This window comes from Mchenga conophoros, linkage group LG18 (genome assembly GCF_057382185.1).
Source record: "Mchenga conophoros isolate Kocher_MC1m ecotype Shallow Benthic linkage group LG18, M_conophoros_male_GT1.1, whole genome shotgun sequence".
Lineage (NCBI taxonomy): Eukaryota > Metazoa > Chordata > Actinopteri > Cichliformes > Cichlidae > Mchenga > Mchenga conophoros.
In genome coordinates this window covers 11,604,749-11,624,589 of record NC_140543.1, presented here as the reverse complement: position 1 = coordinate 11,624,589, position 19,841 = coordinate 11,604,749, and the positions used below count along the sequence as shown (strand labels likewise).

The 19,841-nt window shown below is 40.7% G+C and overlaps 2 protein-coding genes across 9 annotated transcripts in view; both read right to left on the bottom strand.

The window, feature by feature from the left end:
* The window catches only part of mtcl1 (microtubule crosslinking factor 1), a 79,811-nt gene extending 71,265 nt beyond the window's left edge, over positions 1–8,546 (bottom strand). For 6 of the 7 annotated variants that reach the window (XM_085253618.1, XM_085253619.1, XM_085253622.1 and 3 more), the window contains exons 1-3: positions 7,193–8,546; positions 2,239–2,463; positions 1,374–1,532 (exon numbers count right to left, since the gene is read on the bottom strand). In XM_085253618.1, coding sequence (XP_085109744.1) covers positions 1,374–1,532; positions 2,239–2,463; positions 7,193–8,026 — 1,218 coding nt within the window. In that variant the 5' untranslated portion in view covers positions 8,027–8,546. The remainder of the gene's footprint in view (positions 1–1,373; positions 1,533–2,238; positions 2,464–7,192) is intronic. The other variant, XM_085253620.1, reaches the window with a different exon arrangement.
* Positions 8,547–8,815: 269 nt separating this feature from the next.
* Positions 8,816–19,474, bottom strand: rab12 (RAB12, member RAS oncogene family). Of its 2 annotated transcripts, XM_085253640.1 has the most exons (8): positions 19,083–19,474; positions 17,954–18,014; positions 15,271–15,331; positions 15,097–15,161; positions 14,416–14,554; positions 13,921–14,010; positions 13,300–13,404; positions 8,816–11,916 (listed from the first exon to the last, which is right to left on the bottom strand). In XM_085253640.1, the coding sequence occupies exons 1-8, from the start codon at positions 19,309–19,311 to the stop codon at positions 11,809–11,811; spliced, it is 858 nt and encodes a 285-aa protein (XP_085109766.1). In that variant the 5' UTR covers positions 19,312–19,474; the 3' UTR covers positions 8,816–11,808. The 2 variants fall into 2 exon arrangements, with proteins under 2 accessions (XP_085109766.1, XP_085109767.1); XM_085253641.1 differs by lacking the exons at positions 15,097–15,161; positions 15,271–15,331.
* Between the last annotated feature and the right edge of the window lie 367 nt (positions 19,475–19,841).

Here is a 19,841-nt window from a genome sequence, read left to right as displayed (position 1 = left end):
CAGATATCTGAAAAATGTCAAAAGAACAATGTGCAGCTTCCTCACACTGCACTCTCGCTCTTTCCCAATAACTTTCTTTTAAAAGGTTATCAGGATTACAGCAACAAGAGTTGCGTTGACTGCATTAGCACATCCATAGTAGACATGAATTCTGCCTCTCAGTCAGTTCCTGATAAGCTGTCTTTGAAAACAGCGATGTTGCGAGCACTGACAGTTAAGGTCAGAAACATCTTTAGAATATAGATTCTGAACCAGTGGTAGACCTTTCTGAAGGGTATGCAGAAGCATGCAAAGTCTCACGGAGACAATGTGGCATGAGCTTAAAATCAAAGCATCTTCAGCAGTGCACATAATGACAGGAAACGAGTAACAGTGTCATCCTGCTGCCAAAAGAAAGCCACATCTCCAGACTGACCGGTCTGGTATTAGCCTAGTTTTTTCTTTGTTGGCAGATGGCATGTTACCTCCCGTTGTCAGAATCGATTAGTCTAAGCAACTGAAGCTGAGCAGCACTGAGAATAGCTTCTGCTCATCTCGTTACCTGTGAGACGGCCTTACTTCACAGATGCAGTAAACAGTGATATTGAAGTATAACAAAAGCCTAAATTATACTGATACAGCAGCAAAAACACAAAATTAAAATATTTAAAGAACATGGGTAAATTGGGAGTGTGGGTACACTGCAGTTAAAGTGGGAGTGTACTTCCTAGCACCTAAAGAAGCATGACTTTCCATGATTCAGATTCACCACTAAACTAGAAAAATAGAGCTCAGACATTACTTGGAATTTCCTCTCTGACTTTGTAGCTATCACATACCTTCAGTTTAGTTAGTCTGAAGCTCATAACATCTAGAAAAAAATGTTATGTACTGCTTCTTGGGATGTAGCCATTCATTATGTGCCAAACCGTGTAGTGGGAAATGCCATCGAGGTCAAAATGTCTAAACTAAGAGAAGCACGAGAAGCAAGACATCTGGTTTTGACGAGCTCTTTCATTGTTTATTGTTATGAATGTTGGCTAAAAGAAGTTGCTGAACCTCTTTCCTAACGCACATTTATGGGGAACAACTTGTTCACACACCTGAGCTGTGAGTGGGAGGGGTTTTTTGGCCTTATTTTTGAATAATACAGTGAAAGTAACGTGTTCACACATCCTGATGCGAGTGTTTGAGAAAAGATGCTGCACTTAAAGGCAAAATTTGACTGCAGTGACCCTCCTGCTGATCAGGTCAGTGATCACCATTCATCTGAAACATGGTCACATTAACCAAAATTCCTCCTTGTTTATATGTGGAAATCCATATTTACAGGCTGTTCATTTACAGCAAAGCCACAAACTAAACTCTCAACTACTGCATTGTTATTCTCTGACCTCTTTGGTCCTCTCCAGCTCGTTGGCCAGTGCCTGTTTGGCGATCTCCACCTCGATGATCTTTTGTCTGAGCAGCTCGTTCTCGTCCTCAGCTCTGCTGCGTTTGTCCTCCACGATCTCCAGCTCGTTGTGCAAACGTACCGATACATCTTTGGCCACCTAAGGTCACACGGTCCCAAAAGGTTCAAACATAATGCACGTGTTAATATGTTGATTAAGGTACTCCTCTACTGACTTACATCCTAACACATCCACACACGTTTTATTATATAATTTGCTGCCCTATAGGAAAAACTTTCTTTATCATTACTACTATTAAACTGACAGATTAGTTGATAATGACAATGATTATTAGTTTCTCTCTTAAATCAATCTTGTGACACTATCAGTCATTGAACTATTTCAGTTTCCACTTGGACTTCTTGGACTTAAATCTCACCCTCTAGGGAGGTGCAGGTCCACTGTGAAAATAATGAAGGGAAGCTAAGCTAAGGTATATGGGGTTTTTTGGTAAAGCAAACACTGACCTTTAAGTAAAATTAAATGTTGTGCTTTTTTATTGCTATTGATTGATTAAAAATATAGAGCTTGAGGATTGCACTTTTTTTCAGTTTCCCAAATTTTAAAATGCCAGAAAAAGAAAGACTGGCTTAGAGTCATAATGTTGCCACACTGAAAAGATGCTGTGAATAAACTTACAGCTCAGATTATTAATTATCCTAAAGATAAAAATCCTTCTTCATAACTTTGGCGTTATGTGTGAACACATGCAATACTTTGGCATGACAAAATGTCAGTGTAAAAGTGTTGAGTGATGACAGGTGTTACTGCGGTCACTGACAAATACACAGACAAGCTCGCAGACCTTCAGATCCTGCTCCAGACTACGCAGCAGCTCTCCGTCCACGTGTCCGGTCTGAGCAACCCGTAGGCTCTTCTGCTCTGCCTTTCGCAGGCGGTATTGCAGGATTCGGCAGTTTTTATTAGAGCGGTCCAGTTCCCTCCGCAGCTCCTGTACCTGGTAAACCTCCTCCTCCAGATAGCTGTCGCGCACCTCCTCCATCTCAGCCCGCAGCTCGTCCACTTCATCCTGAGAAAGACGGAAAACAGAGGCCGACTATGTTAATAATGCACATTAATAATACTGATATGATTTGAGTGTTCATTTAGAGTAGAAAAGCAGAAAAACGCTATATGAATACCGATCCATTCACCATTTACCAGATGCTTGCTTTTACTGAATTAAAATGCCAAAAAGCACCAAAAATCACTTTGAAAGAAAAAAAATAGCCTTGCTGTTTCTTTCCAGAAATTATAATCTGGTTACTTAAGAGAAAAAAACAAAAACAAAAATGCCTCTCATGGTTTGTTATGGGACTGGCATGGTGGTTTGGTGGCTAGCACCAACACCTCACAGCAAGAAGGTCCTGAGTTAGGATCCAGCTCAGGCCAGCTGGGGCTTCTTGTGTGGAGCATGCATGTTCTCCCTGGGTACTCCCACTTCCTCCCACAATCCAAAGACATGCATGGTGATTCTAAATTGGCCATGCATGTGAATGTTTGTTTGTCTCTATGCGTACAGGCTGGTGATGTATCCAGGGTGTAGCCCGTCTCACACCCTGTGACAGCTGGAACAGGCTCCAGCACAACTGCAATGCTGAATTGGAAAGTTAGACGTACTCCTGAGTTTCTAAAAAAAAAAAAAAAAAAGAAAAATTCTGACAGACAAAATAATCTGTTTCAGATGTTCTACAGTTATATTGATGTTTTTATTGGTGAAAACGTTTTTGCAGATAATTCCAATTCCTCAAAAATCCTCTTACACTGATTCCAAATTGTATCCATTATTTTCTTAATCACTTATCCTATTCAGGGTCGGAGTGGAGCTATCCCACCTGTGATGGGGCTCCTGGACAGATTGTCATTGTATTGCAAGACTAACACATCAAGACAGACAACGATTTGCACTCATATTCACAAATACGACCACTTTAGAATAACTAATTAGCTGAACCTAGCATGCATGTCTTTGGGAAGAAGCTGGAGAGAGCCCACACAGGCAGAGTGAGAACATACAAAGTCCTCACCTAAAAGATGTGTATGGACCCAGGATTTCCATGATGCAAGGAACACAATAACTTCCAGTTTAGCATGCATGTGAGCAGCCTGCTGTAAAGACCCAGCTTGACTCTGCATGACTGTCTGATCAGCTGTGATGCTGCTCTGCTACATGTGCTGCAGACAGTGCCAAGAAAACCAGTTAGAGCGACTCCAGCAGACAAACAATATGATCAAACCCTTTCGAAACCAACCTAAAACTCTTTTCCTGCATCATTTTGTTAAACCAGTACCAGACAACATGCACGCCAATAGGAGTACATCTGCGATACAGCAATAAATACATAAATCTGGCACAAGTTATGACGCTGAAATGTAAAACTACAGATCTAAGCTCCTCTACATTATATAACACACATTAAACCTGCAATATGCTGACAGTATTGTATTATCCAGAGGAGGGACTAGAGTTTAAGATTTATCCTACACAGTGGCAAACAGAAGACTATGGGGGATTATTTTTTTAATCGTCTCAAAATATTGTATTTTTTTTGACTATAAATTAACCACCAACATGTAAGAAAATTGCAAAATATTCAGCCTCAGATGAGCAAGAAAATACTATTAAATTTCAAAGCATACTTTAAGCTAGATTTTAATAATAAGTCATTTTTCCCTCAGACGGCATCTCAGAACAAAATAAGAGATTTTATCTTCTTGGACTTAAAAAAAAAAAAAAAAAAGAAAGTTCAGACAAGACAGCTGAAATATCCAATTAGAAAATAGTCACAGAAAATAGTTTGGTTTATTTTTCTGTTGACCAGAGTCTCGGAGTAATAAAAACGTAAGTGGAACACTTGACAAAACCATCAATGAAAACGGAAATTGTTGGTTCTTCTCATTACTCTAAAAAAGATGACGTTTTACAGCTACACGTATTTTAGTCCTAAACTATCAATTTTAAATGGTGTGTGATACAAAAATATAAGAAAGGCGATACAGTCTGCGGTAATATACGGTGGTAGATTACACTAATACTTTTATATGATTACATGAGTTCCAGTAATGCAGGTACTATTAGGGCTGATGATGTAACATTACTAGTTGGTTCTAAGCATCTTATCTTCGGATTGGATGCACTCATATTCTCCAGCTCCTATCAACGTAACATCGCAGTCTGGAAAAAGGGAGATTTATCTGCAGTACCGAGGCACTACTGAGGTTTGTTTGGTGACCACTGAGTTTGCCTCCCATCTCGACGAATCAGTTTGTTCTGTAGATTTCCCCCGAGACGATTCGTCCTAGGACTTAAGCGCCACTAGATGAAAAGACAATTGGACGGAGAAAAAAGAGAGGGAGGGGATGAGTATGTCAATTAATGAAAACTAAATCTATCCTCATTTGGATTGGAAAAGCACACAGTCCATTGTTATACGAGGAGGGCCCCGGAGGAAGCAGCTAATGACCTCGTACGGGGTCGAGCCAATCGATGGCCAGGTTAAAAGAGTCAGAGGCAAGGCAACATCCTGGGAGCATGTGTATAATCGCTGATGTTTATGAAAGGTGTGCATGCTGGGTCACCGGCACTACTTCTTCCTCTCTTGGAAGGGTGGATATTTTGAATTACCAGCTGCTTTAAGAAAGCTGGAGATGTTTGTTTGGACTTGTATTCACGATCAGTGAAGACCTGGAACAGATGATTTTACGTATCAGTTTACCTGACAGTTATTTTATTTGTAATTGATTTATTGTTCAATCCAGAAAGCTGGAGACATATTTAAACATTGACTACCATCATTTTTAGCATGCTTTGTCAAATCAGTAATCCAGAACACTAATGTTATCGATTTACATAAAGGTTAACATGAAGCGAAATAGATGGAAAATTTTATGATCATTAATGAATATATAATTTCATTCTATAAGTTTTAAAAAGCCAGTGGAACTAAAACAATAAGACAACCAATTGATTGACAGACCAAACAAACAGCAACAACACTGATTTTTCATGATCTTAAAGTTGAAATTTTAGTACATTTTTAAAGTAAAATAACTATATTTTTATACTATATAAAAAGGTACATTTTATATGCTTATAAACATTTGAAATACTTATGGATGGGGCTGAAAGTAATTTTGATAGACTAATAACAGACCAAACAAGTAATCTTTCCAGAAGTGTCAGTCAGATAATTAAATAATAATAATAAGATAATCTGTAAAAGGTTCCAGCTATTCTTCTTCTCAAACAGATATGTTTTATAATTAACTTTGAATTTATTTTTATTTTTTTAAAAAGCTCATAAAAAGGTTTTAAAAAACATTTTTTTTAATCTTGTCAACTTTCCAAAATCAAATAATATTGAACGGGGTAGAAAAACAGCAAACCGCCACATTTATGCTTGAAAAACAACAATCAGATCGCTCGCTGATTAATTTGCTCTTAATTAACAATTAATCACTGCAGCTCTAATTAAAAAAACAAAACTCTTTTGTCTTTTGGTAGTAATGTAATGTTGTCATGTATATAAATACCGTATAAACAGACAGATTTTTATCAAATATCGCTCCCCTATATCTCCCCTGTCTCCCTTCACCCCAATCAAAACTGCCAAACCATCAGAAATAATAAATTCCCAAGAAAAATAAATATGTTGAACATTTTTTCCATGAGGATAAGATGCAGCAGAGATGAGGGCTCCCATACATTTTTGGGCCATGGGGGCTGGGGCGTGGTAAAGGACCTCAGAGACCCAGCTGGCAGGCTGACAGCCAAGCAGGAGGGTGTTTGAACCCTGCACACATGGGACATCTGACTGTTATCAAGTCCTGTGGGATAAAGCCATTACAGCGGGAGCCAGTAAAGCCGATTAACTCTCTTGTGTCTCCACCGAGCCAGAGAGAGACGCAGACATGCGTGATCAACTTTGAAATAATACTCTCATCAGTAACATGCAAATAAACATTGAATTAAAAAAAAAAAAAGGCTGCAAGAGTGTATGCCGCATTAACTGTTTGCCTCCCCCTCCCCAAATTATGTGGATAACCTACTTAAGGGGGGGGGGGGGGGGGGGGATTCTGCGTATAATCAGGTCCACTGAAGCTGCAAACAAAGCATTATATACGTACACCCTCTTAAAAACAGAGGTTTCTGAGATCTAACTCTTGGTTAGATCCGCAGACACATGCATTCGTTTGTCATCCACTTATGTTCTGAACACAACTCCAAAAAGTTAAGAAATAGCAGAAATAAGATCTGCACCGCATCTGATTACAGTGTGTTCGCATCATTACGCGCACACACAGATGTACTTATGTATGCCCCAAATGCAACAGAGTGGAAAATGGATGTTGAGACTTTCTGTCAAAACAGACTTTGGTGATTTGACAGCAACAATATGAAACACCTAAATTTTAAAGGGCATACTAGGATAAAAACCACTATCAATGTAATCCTATTGATAAAGGTCAAACCAGCAGGGAATCCCGGGAAGGTTAAAAAAATACGAGTGATGACATGATGAATGGAGAGCGGGGATTTCGTGGGGATGACAGCTGTGCATCATGGGGAAATGTCTTAGGATTGTAATTATGCTTCCAATTAGTGAGCAGGTGGAAGTTCAAGGACACTTAAAAAGAACCCATAGATGTCCTGTGACGGGACCGATTTTGATTGGATAGCTGCTCTGGATGGAATGTGGAAAAATGCACACACAAAAACAGTGATTTTTCTGTAACTTGTTGAAATCAGGCTGTCATACCTTGAGGTAGTCGTTTTCCGATCTCAAGTCCTCAATTTCCCGTTGCAGGTCCTCCTCGGTTGCTTGCTTGGTGCTTGGCAGTTTGGATTGTGCGCTTGCGGAGGGTTTCTCCTGCTTGTGTTTCTCTCCGTGCGAGCCCGGAGCGAGCTGAGCCTGAGACTTGCTTCCCTTGGCGGCGGAAGCCTCGGTTGTGCGCGGCGGGGCAGCAGCTGTGGATGCGGTAGCTTCTGCTCCCAGCTGATCCCGGTCACTGGAGCCGGTACCAGATTCGGCGTCGCTACTAGCGGCTGGTGCCAGCCTCTGCTCATCCGATAGCGGCTCGGACGGGCAGTCTGACAGGTCTGAACTGCTGTCGGTCTGGCTGACTCGGCCGAGAGGCGCTCCGGTCGGTACCCGGATCGGGGATCCATGGCTGAGAGGGCCCGGAGAACCGGAGGCTAGTTTTCCCTTCTTGCCTTTGGCGAAGATCGGACTGCTGGTGCAGTCCGGCTTGATGCTGGCGGGTTTGGGCTCAGCTGCGGCATGCTGTGGCACCTTGGTGGGTTTTTTCGCGACGGCAGACTTGGTGTTACTTTTTGCCGTGGCTGCTTTCTCCTTGGCTCCGGCCGGGGTGCGTCTGGAGCTGCGGTTCAGGTGGGCTAAGGGCACTGTGGCAGACTGCTGCTGCTTGCTTAGTTTGGGGGATTTCGGTACGATGGCAGGTGGTTTGGCACCGCGGGTGTGCACGTCTTTGAGGAAAGGTCTGGCCGGTGAAGGCGCTCGGTTCAGTCGCTTCTTCTCCAACTGGTGGTTCTGCGGTTTGGTGTCGCTGCCAGAGCCATTGGAGCTCTCCATTATACACCGACACCGGCAGCAGAAGGCTGATGACGGAAACGATCAATCCACAGCGCCGCGGAAAATCTCTGACATGTGAAAGCAGAATAACAGCCAGGTTTCTCTACCTTCTTCTTCTCCGTCGTCGGGTTGGAGATGCGCATCCTGCGCTGCGCTGGGTGCTTGTATGATTACTCCATCCTGAGCGTGTTCACCAGGGTGTCATTGTAGTCCCCTTTGGAGGAAACGCTGCAATAAACAGGGATTACTGGGACGGATGGGATGACAGACAGGTTGCATCTGCAGACAGGCTTGTAAGACTCAAGTTGGAAAGAAAGGATTAAGTCGGAGTCACACACGCCTCTTCTCTTCTTACACACTCCGGGTTTCCACTCCTCTTTTCCACCGGGCTCGGTATGTTAGACCCCAGTGTCTCTCACCCCTTCTCACTCCTTCCAATCTGACATCAAAAATCTGCAATCGCTGCGGCGAGGCACGACGCCCGTGATTTTCTCCTGGGCGCATGCGCCGCTGCTGCTGCTTCACAAGCACCCAAGCACACCCCTTGTTTTCTCCGGGACCAGGCGGGACCAGGTCTGACACGCTCTGGTGCGCATGTCCTAATGGCACGCACACTATTGGCTATTGAACACCTTCACGCGAGGAGCAAAGATGACCAATAAGTCTTCTCGTTTATAATCCTTAGTATTAAGTAAAACATCACTTTTTATAGCATCTTGGACGACATTTGGAAGTTCCCAGACCCAAAATTTAACAGAACAGAGACAGTCAAATAAATCAAGACCATAATCTGGTAATAAATATAGACATCTTTAATTGTATTTCATTAGTTCAAGAATGCCACAAGTTATAAATACCATAAATCTGCTTTAAACATGCCAAAACCTCTCAAAAACAGGTTTAATACAAAGTACAGTCTTCCATCTTAAAAGATACATATTTCAAACAAAAGCACTTTTTTAATGTATATTTTAAACACTGAGTAGTAAAGTAAGGCTTGGGCTATTAAAACAGAGACCACAGGGTTAGTGCGAAATGCAAAAAGTCAAAGGAAGAGGGACAAATCAAATGTTTCCTTCCAAAAAACTCAAGAAATCCTCAGCTAACATTTCAAAACACAACCTTTAAAACCCCAAATTTTCTGATAATTTGTATTCAAAGGTTGTTTTGCTGGCTGATGGTCTTATTGCGAGATGTGCTTGGATGACGGAGACTGTGTCATTAGCAAAGGCATCGCATTTTCAACATCTCCGTTTTGGGATGAACGTTTTCATTTGTTAGAATACATAATGTGCCATTTTATTACCACAAAAGCTCGACTTTAACATAAAAATTCAATCTAAAAACAACAACAAAGCAAGAAAATATTAACTAAAGTCATTCCTTTTGAATCGGTTCATTTGAGCAGTTTTCCTCACCCTCAGACTCGAGCTTTTACTGCAACATCTAACGAAACACAAACACAGCGCTACACTTGAAGTCATATAAGGAAACAAAGACGGAAGAATTAAAGTGGACCTATTATGCTTCTCCACATCTCAACCAGTCACATTGTGGTGATGCTTGCTCAGAAATTGAACTGACTCAAAATTTTAAATCAGTGTATGTGCAATGAGTCAAGTTTAGGCTTCAGACTGCTCTGAATATTCACTTTCAGACCGTTTAAAAAAACAAACAAAAAAAAAACACGGTTTTATTGCTGAGATTTGAATGTGACCGGACCAATGAAGTGCAATATCTTGTTTTTGAGATATTACACAGAAACTTCACCCATCTGCCATTCAAGTGTTGTGAATGTGATGGGCAACCAATCAGAATATTTTTGGATTAAAGCAGGGGTGTCAAACATGAAGCCTGAGGCCCAGAATTGGCCAGGCAAAGACTTCCATCCAGCCCAATGGACGGCTTTGGAACATCTTAAGGTTCCTATAAAGGTTTGTATGATTTGAATGAATAAAATATGTTTATTCTGTAATTTTACATATTTATTTATTTATGCTGACAGATTTCATTCACTTACTGCAAAATGTCTTCATCGTGTAGAAACTCTGTGATGTACTGTTGACACTTGTTTTTCTTAGATTAAATGGGATTAAAGGTGTAGTTAAACATCTTCACACTGATTGAGAGGGGAGTTTTGCTGGTCAGGCACACTTCAAACCAATTTGGGCAGTATGTGGCCCACCATGTAAAATTCGTTTGACATCCCGGGCTCAAAGTGAGGGGTATGGGAGCTTAAACGACTTGTTTCAGACGATGGATTAACCGAGGGTCTTCACTGAAGCCCAGTATAAGTGAATCATGCAAAGCTACTCTAGTAGAATCCAAGAATACAAACATGAAAGCATAATAGGTCCCCTTTAAAGGATTTAATCATACACAGGAAGGCTTAGATTATATGCACTGCCTAGTATTTCTGAAAATGTGAACGTAACAGATAATCCACACACTGGTCCGTAACAAACTGCCAAATAAAAATCAAAAGAAAAAAAATGCAAATGACCATTTTAAGCATTTTTTTAAAGAACTCAAAGCCAATCGAGCCACTAGCACAACAGATAGGAACCGACCAAAGATTCCTGAGTCATTGAAATACTAATCAAACCTTCCTGCATTTTTCCCTCCAAAAGGGAAACACATGTTTTTGTCTCTAACCTGTATCTGAATTCAAAGGAAAAGACAAAGCACAAATATTAGTAACAAAAACACAACAAAGGCTGACCCACATATGCCAGTGTACTATCTGCTCTGATATACCCGCCACAAACACAGGGAGAATTCCCTTGTACAAAGACAAATCCCTCAAAGACTACACTACCCATCTCTCCTTGCAGCCCGATCGGGTGTGGAAGCGTTCTGAGCGGCAGTGCCGAGGCCAGATCCATCTTTATTAGTGCTAAGCTACAAGTCGTGTACTTTCCTTTTCTGCATGTCAGCTTAACTAGCGAAGATGGATTGTAGTGCAAAACATTACAATTTATACACATTTGAAACAAGCAGCCATTTTAATACTATTAAGGCAAAGCAATATAAACTGATATGATATCACCACCACACAACCCCTGCTGCTGGCCACAACCACCTGCACCATGTCCAGTCATTACAGAAACACACTATATTTACACCGTGTGCTTTTGTTTACCTTGAGCCCCTTTGAAATCATACATATTAACGAGCACACAAAAGTACACTAAAACTATGTACCTGCAGCCTCAAGAGTTTAAACTAAGCAGGGAAGCCGTGAGATGTTGTCATCCCTTTTCTGTGAGCTAGTAAATGCAGAGATAACAGACCCAACTCAGACAATGTTAAACTTGGCGTGATGATAAAGGACTACCGGAAGCAAACAAGTTGTAAGGCCCTCAGTAATCGCCCTCCTCAAAAACAAAGCAAAAAAAAAAAAAAGTGCAACTGCTACCAGAGGACTCTCTACCTGGAAGGCACCTGCGGGGCACAACTAGCCTAACCGTCTGAGCAATGAGGTAGTCTGGGTCAAGTGTTGACAAAAAGGTGGAAGGAAGTGGGTGATTCAGGCCTAAGTGTTAGTGTGAAGCAGGTCATAGTGTACAGTTACAAAACAGGAGAATAATCAAAGGAAGATAACACTGCTTGTTTAAAGAGTCCATGCATTTCAGCAGTCACTGATTCCAAAGTGCTGCTGTGTGCTGCCCCCCAGTGGCCAGATTGGTACTCTGCATGTGTGAGCTGTGTGTGTGTGTGTGTGTGTGTGTGTGTATGTTTGTGTGTGCGCGCATAGGTAGGGTGGGGGACCACTCCGACTCTCAGCAACAGCGCATGCGAGGAGGGGGCAACTCCGGTGGCACTTCCGGTTCAGGCTGCAGAGACAGGACACTGTTGGAAAGCTCCTTGTTGGGAACTTCCAGAGGCATCTGTTGGATCACAGACAAAGTGACATCAGCAGCCGCCAAACAGAGTGTGACAAGCAACACCATCGACAGATAGATTAAAACAAACAAACAAAAGACTAAAGTAATAAAACAATATGATGGAAAAGAATCAGATTCCTTTAACAATTTTCCTGTGAGTGTATTAGGCAAGTTTTTAAATAGCTATTCCATCATCTAAGTAAGCGAAACAAGGCAAAAAGCAAACACATGACAAGACAAATGTCAATTCAAATTTAATAGGCCACTAAATGAATGGTGCGTTTACACAAGTCATTCCCACACATGTCCTGCAGCACCGAGCTTTAATGGACACTGAACAGCTGCAAACACAGACAAGTGATCACTCATGTTACAGTTCTCTGAAGTAGAGGTAATATGCAAATGCATATTTGGTGCTTTGTAGCATCTCTGCAGCAGAGTATATGTAGTGTGTTACAAAAAAAACAAAACAAAAAAAACTGGCAGACATGCAGATGTGTGCAGAGCCTGGATCTGATTTTGTAATTTGGACCCGAGTGGACTCCCACATATGTACATAAGTGGAAAATATCACACCCGCATAAAAATGAGAACACATATATCAAGCGCAGTCAGTCTTCAACGTTCCCGTATCCCAATACAAAGTCTACATGATGCCCAGTTGAATCAATAATGAGAACAGCACAGATAATAAACCGGTGGTTTGGAGTGGACGTCACATGTAATGACTCCAGGCAGCATCCTCTCCTGAACCTCAAAGAATACTTCCAGCAGAGAGATCGCATTTGAAGCAAATCATCTCCTGCTGTGTGCTACAATTGAAAAAGGGCACCTTTGCAAACATTAAGACATGAAGGCATGATTTTATGGACACTATCTGGAGTTCATGTGTGAAAACAGTCGGTTTGGTTCCGATCAAACAAATTTCGGACGTGTTCCATGCACTTTGGTTCCAAGCACACTCCAGTGTAGCCTTTTTGGTGTATTAATGCACAACTGACAAATCAGATATAATATTAGTATGAATGGAAGAGCTGAAAAACAATAAAATCAGTGTGATGATGTCCACTGTCAAGATAGTGAGTTAATCACTTCACCATCAAAATATATGTATCATTTTTACACTACTTGACTCAGCTGATAAATTACTTCTATATGATAGAAAAGAAATAAGTATTTATTGCTATCAGTCACTAGAATCTGAGCCCCTCTACATGAGTTTGGTTGCGCTATACGATGACATCACCAAAAATGTATAGTAAATGTTTTATGTGTTGATCTACATGACTTCATGTTTACCCGTCTACTTTCATTCATAAAAACTCAAAGTGAACCAAAATGAACCAAACATTGTGTAAAATGTATTTCAGGCGCACTTAACCTCACCTTGCTAAGAATGTCGTCCACAAGCTTCAGGAAGATTTCATCCACATTAAAATTATCCTTCGCACTAGCTTCGCAGAAGCGCATTCCACTTATTCGAGAGGCAAACTATAAAACAAGTGAAACAAAACGAGCTCGGGGTTAGAGTCGGCATGGAAACCCAAACTCAATCCTCAGGAGCACAAATTAAATTGAAGAAAGCTCCAAACACTCTTCAAGTGCACAGTTGATTCACTGGCATATTATTAACTCAGTTTTTAGTATGAAGTACATACCTGTCAAACTATTTGCATTACAGATTTTTTTGTTTGGGTTTTTTGCTGTCAAATAATCTACTGTTTGGCCTGTTTTATCTAATCTTAGATGTTTAGATTATTCAGATTTGTAAAATACTGGTGGCTGCCAGTACAACCCCTCAGCGTCCTGGTAGTTCCACCAATGGTATCAATTTCAAAATCTTATGTCATCTTTTTCTCAAGTTATTGGACTCACAAATTTGTGTGTCCAGCCTGCCTGCCCGGCTGGACAATGGCAGCAACCCCATTAACCTTTTGCGGCTGACAGGTAAAACCTGAAGGTGCGGTGCAGTAATAAGACGGTGAAGGACTTTGCTGTTGAACCCACCCTCTCTCCTTGTTGCCTGGAGATGATGCGATCAGTCTCACAGTCCAGCTTGTTCCCGACCAGCAGAAGCTCTGCTTCCTCTGAGGCGTACTGATGGAAAACAGACCACAGCAGACACAAGTCAGGAAATCACCGGCCTACCGTCTCACAAAAGTCAAATCAGATTACTGCAGTTAAATCTTCATCATATCATATCAAAGACAGGAAAATCTACAGTAAAAAGACACATATTCCCACACATGGATTTTCAAATACTTATAGTATTATTCAGCACAAATCATTTGAACTGAGGGGCAACACCAAGGTCTAGTTTTTGATCAGTCCCAGTTGGAATTGGTCCCCTTTATAGAAAAAGGCAGAACTGTAGGATAAATATCATGGAATAAATAGATAAACTAAATTCATGTTTCATTTTATAAGAGAAAAGGGAGGAGTTGTAATAAAAAGAAACAAAAACATAATACACACTCTCTGACACGCTGGACTTTAGTTTACCTTGTCAATCATTTTCATCCACTTGGGAAGGTCCTCAAAGGTCTCCTGTTTTGTGATATCATACACAAGCACAATTCCCTTGGCTCCTCTGTAGTATGCTGATGTGATGCTGTTGAACCTCTCCTGGCCTGCGGTGTCCCTGAAAGAGATCACACATTATAAAAACTCAATCATGTGAGAACAGATTAACCCATAGTTTTTTGATTGTGTTTTCCATTAATTAAATTTGATTAATAGGTAACTGGTTTTTAAAGACAATACATAAAAGTGTATGAACATGTAATTTCTGTGGTAATTTAGCAGAAATGTTACATCATAAATTAGTGTAAGAATTTGTCATTTATTGAGATAGTAGACATGCTATTGGTTTTAAAACACTGAATCACTGTCTAAAGCTTCACATCGTCATCTATTAAAACTAAACAGAAAAACACACCACTGAAGAGTTTTGTTCCAAAATGTCACTTTTAGACTTTGAAAGAAGACGAGATAAAGTCGATATTAGCAATATAACTGTAGCAATATTAGCTATTACGGGTTATTAAATACGCATGCACTTTATAATGTTGCATTTTCGGAAGGTAACTCTTCAGTTTCATATTTAATTTGAAATATGACCACACTCGGCTGATCATCCGAGTCTGGACTGGCAGCATGACAAGCAGTTTGAGCCACACTCACAGTGCAGTGTTACTGTACCTCCAGCCAGTTAGTCTCTCCCTTTCCCCCTGTGAGTCACAGTCAGGCTTATGAGCAGAAGAGCAGACAGAGACAGCAGCACAATGGCAGGGTTAGGTAAGGTTGGGCGCGGCAGTGTTGGAGCTTGATGTGAGCAGTGCAACATGAGAAACATACACACAGTGATACTCCTCGTCTGACAGGTGGAGGACAGGCAGAGGTGTGAAGGGAGGATGTGCTGCGGTGATGGTGGATGGGAGCAAGACAGATATGTATGGAAATAAGAGATAGCGCTCCCACATTTTAACCAAGCATCGTCACACACTTGCATGTAATAAGTCTGTAGCTGAAGCAGCTCTTCAGTTGTTGGACACCAAATGTTTTCAAAATGAAATCAGAGCCTAACTGAGATCACAAGACGGCAACAGGATAACAGTATCAAATAACATCTTGTCACTAATTGACTGAGATATGAGACAATATGAGACTGATTTAAGATTTCACTGCATACATCTGTGATTTCTGCAAAGAGCACATTACATTTAGCTATTTAGTGCGAGTATTAAGCTGCAACAGCACAGTATGTAATGTTTGTAAAGTCACTGTATGGTTAACGCTAATTACTCAATGACACTAAACACAGTCTAATATGTACCATTAACTGACTGATAATGCTATTACTAATTATTTTATTAACAAACAGGGATGTAACAAACCTCCAAATCTATAGTTTTGGTTCATGCTTCAGTTTTCCTTTAGAGCAGATAAACAACAAAAAGCTGGAATAACCACCAACCTCAGAACTCCACCACGAAGCAGGATTTGGTGCTTAAGTGACTTCAGGCTTAACCCTGGGTTTCCAGTTTTACATCGCCATGGTAACTAATACACGTACGCACACGTAACCTGCGCCATAGTAGATCACGTCCAAGACAAAAGGTCAGCATAAGACCTAGCGACCAAGCAATTGTCTGGAAAAGCCCTTGCACCTCAGTGTGCAGATACTAAGAGGATCTACAGTTTTTATTCAGAACACACAGATCCTTACAGACACTTTTAGTCCTCGCTCGTTTGCTTGCTTCCATTTACCTTTCTTATAAGCCTGAAGCCTAATATTAACTTTACATGCAATTTGCATTTTCCCCTAATATGACTTGGTCTTCTGTTTGTTTTTTTTAAATACATTGGAATATAGTATTACTCTCATTCTCTGGGTTGGCCATGTGAAGCCAAATTTGTTTTTTCCTTGTGAATACAGTCAGTTTGACTGGAAAACCCAGAGCTGACTTGTCAAGTTGATAACAACCCTGGTGGATTGCCTGTGTTAGGGTACGATACAATTTTGCAGGCATTTGCATTACGTGAGGAAAATAAAGTCTTCTGCTACAGTAAGCCCAACTATTAGAAAAACCTAATGAAGTGTAGTCTGCATTACATTTCTTATATTTATTAGTACCAGGATCTGTGGATATAACTATTTCAATCTGGGCATGCCACCAAGGACCTTCATCAGAAAATATTTTGAACACATTAGGTCATGCTGTCCTTACTAACCACAAAGAGCTGCTGGTGGACTGGCCAAGGTGAGACTTCACTGACGTCACTCTCAACCACTGATAATAAAGTACACTCATTGCAACCCACTGATGGGGTCTGGATAGAATCACTACTATGCTAAGAATAGCATTTTCTCTGTTTTGGTTTTACCATTTTAACCACACAACTATTATAATATTTTAATTAGGAGGAGGTCGGGGTACTAAGGTTCTAAGCATTTTTTCACCCCCCATGTGTTTATAGGCCACTAGTGCATGTCATTAACTATTGTGCATGCTCTTTCTTTGCTTTCCTTTTTTTTGCCTTCTTTTACCCTTTACCCCTAGATTGGTGATAGTAGATGACTCTGAGCTCCTGTTAAAAGGGAGGTTTTTCCCTCCCACCATCAACAAGTGCTTGGTTAATAGGGGATCATTTAAAAGATAGTCTCACTACCTTACTATATAACATTGAAACAACTGTGGTTCTTAGTTGGTGCTACATAAATAAAACTGAAATAACTTGAGAAAAGAAGATTGTCGGTACTGGAAAATACTTTATTTGTTTCTGTTGATGGATTTCCAACCTGTCCAACCGGTGTACCCCGCCTCTCACCCTATGATAGCTGGTATAGGCTCTAACCCTCTAAACAGGATAAGTTAAAACAGGGATGCATGGCTGGTTGTTTTGTGGGGGAGTGCAGGAACAGATCATGCAGGAGCTTTGACAAATGACACCCACTCAGAGTAACTTCACAAGACAATTTCCTGCTTTATTCTCACATGGTCTCTCAGTTCTCCTAGGTCAGATCTGACAGATTCAGACACGAATCCACCGAGTCTTGACTACATAATTTCACAGCTCATAGGTACAACCTTTAGGAAAGTAGAACCATTTATGTTTTTAGACAGCCGAGGTAGGTCAAATGCATTCACACAAATCTAGTAGTAACAGCTTAGTTGTTAGGCGAAAAGAGCACACCAGCACCTGCAGATACTCAAGATATCAGTAAAGAAATAGTGACGAGATATTCCTAGTAACAACAGCAGTACCTGATATAAACAAGCAATCTGAAACCTCAGACAACATGGTGAGCAATGATGATGTGGTTTGCATGATGATGTTTACTAGTGAGATTCCCACAGGAGACACTGGGAATCTGTACAAAAACATGTTGACATGGAGAAACATGCAAGAAACACAGCTGGAATACACCCAGTAAGCCAAACAGCAGCTTTTGTTAGTGAAGCCTGCATGCTGATAGGACGGACAGAGAGACAGAGGACATACAACAGGCAGGAAAGTAAAGGAACTCCTCACTTACCATATCTGTAGTCTAATCTTCTTCCCTCTCAGCTCAACCGTCTTGATTTTGAAGTCAACTCCTATGAGGGAACCAAAACATGTGAACAAAGGCACAAGTTCAAGACTTTGCCCATAAGTTCTAGTGTTAGTAGATTTAATAGATGTGGAGCACTCACTGAGCCATCCACAAAACAATACAAGCCACATTGCATCACCCAGCTCGTCTGAGGCAACTTTTTCAGACAGGCTGGGAGACTGTAAAACTATTCCCTCTGGTACCTAATCAAAGAAGCATGTTATTAGTGACACATCTCACACAACTTATGAGCTGTGTCAGGGAGTGACAGGGCACAAAATGGAGCTCTGCTTTAGCAGCTGCTTCTTTTAGACTATTTTGGGACTGGACACTATGGCTGGCTGCCGGACTGGTCATAGGACTGTTTACCCAGCTGTATGTATAAACAGATCTCATGTGTATTTTTAATCTGCAAACATGACTGGCAATTTGTCACATGGCAATCTCGTGTTTAGTAAGTAAACATACCAGGGGTCAAATAATCAAATAATTAAAGAATGTGTTTTTATGTAGAAATATGCAACATCTTAGTTCTCTGTGTAGAGATATATCAGTAAAATCAAGGTGGTATTGGATAAGACTACTTCCTGGTTAACATAACCAAAACAGGGTTACTAGAAGTAAACAGTAATTCAGACCCATAATACCTATAATATAATATTCTGCAAATATTATCAGAACAGTAATAAAGTACAATTATTCATTTGTATTTAATTAATAAAAACGCTGTCCTTTAGCAGAAGTCTAAAATCTCTACATGCAAACGTTAAAAAAGCTTAAGGAAGCCTAGTTCATGTGATTGAAGTCAAAGGAAATGCTATTGTTACTTCAGTCACCATAGTCAACTGGCTAAGATACTGTTATCAACATACCTAGCGAGCTACAGCTAGCATTGGAAATAAAGTTTAGTCGCTATGCAAGTGAACTTGGAGGATTTATGGTCACTGGGCGCACCCCACAGTAGTTTACGCATTTCTCCTCGAGTATTTAGCCAGAGCCCTTCTACGTGTTGTAGCTGATTAAATGAAAAGTAGTCGAAAAAACTAAATCTTTTAATGCCTTCTGTCCTCACCTACGGTTGACTTGCAAGCTTCGCAGAAAGTGTCGTCGGTAAATCTTTCCATGAGACTTGTTTTACCAACACCACGAGAGCCAATAATGATAATCTGAAGTTTGAAATCAGCGGGTCTGGGAGGCATCTTCCTGCGGCGTGACTGAGCCCCCAGAGCGGGGGACGAGTTCGCGGAGCCCCCGCCGCCACCGCCGGCGGCCCTCCGTGGAATATCATACCTCGGATCCATCAGTAATCCCACATTTGTGACTATAAGACGAACAGACAAATAACCCTAACCGGTTACAGAAACAACACAAGCCGATATCTCCAACTTTCTTTTGTCTCTGATGAAGTTTGCGAAAGTTTGTCAGTCGCCGACAGTTGTTGTTGTTCAGCCATTAGAGACCGGGGCCATCGTGATGTCATTTCCGCTTCCGGTGGCTATGATTTCTATTTTTATAAATTTTATAAAATTATAACCAGAGACCGCTTAATCACTTGTAATCAGACTGTATTACTTTTACATGTTATTTTGATTTATTAAACGTTTTCATTAAAAAGGCACCAAATATTAGGCCTGCATGTAGAGAGACATCCTCTTATAATTGATAATGTCAATTATAAGAGGATGTCAGTTATATCAATTATAAGATTTCAGTGCATAATCTGGTCCTTATTAGGTCTTACAATTGGGTAAATACAGCCTCAGAAGAATTACAAAACATGACATATTATACCATGTAATTATTTATTTAACAAAAATTAAGTCAAAATGTA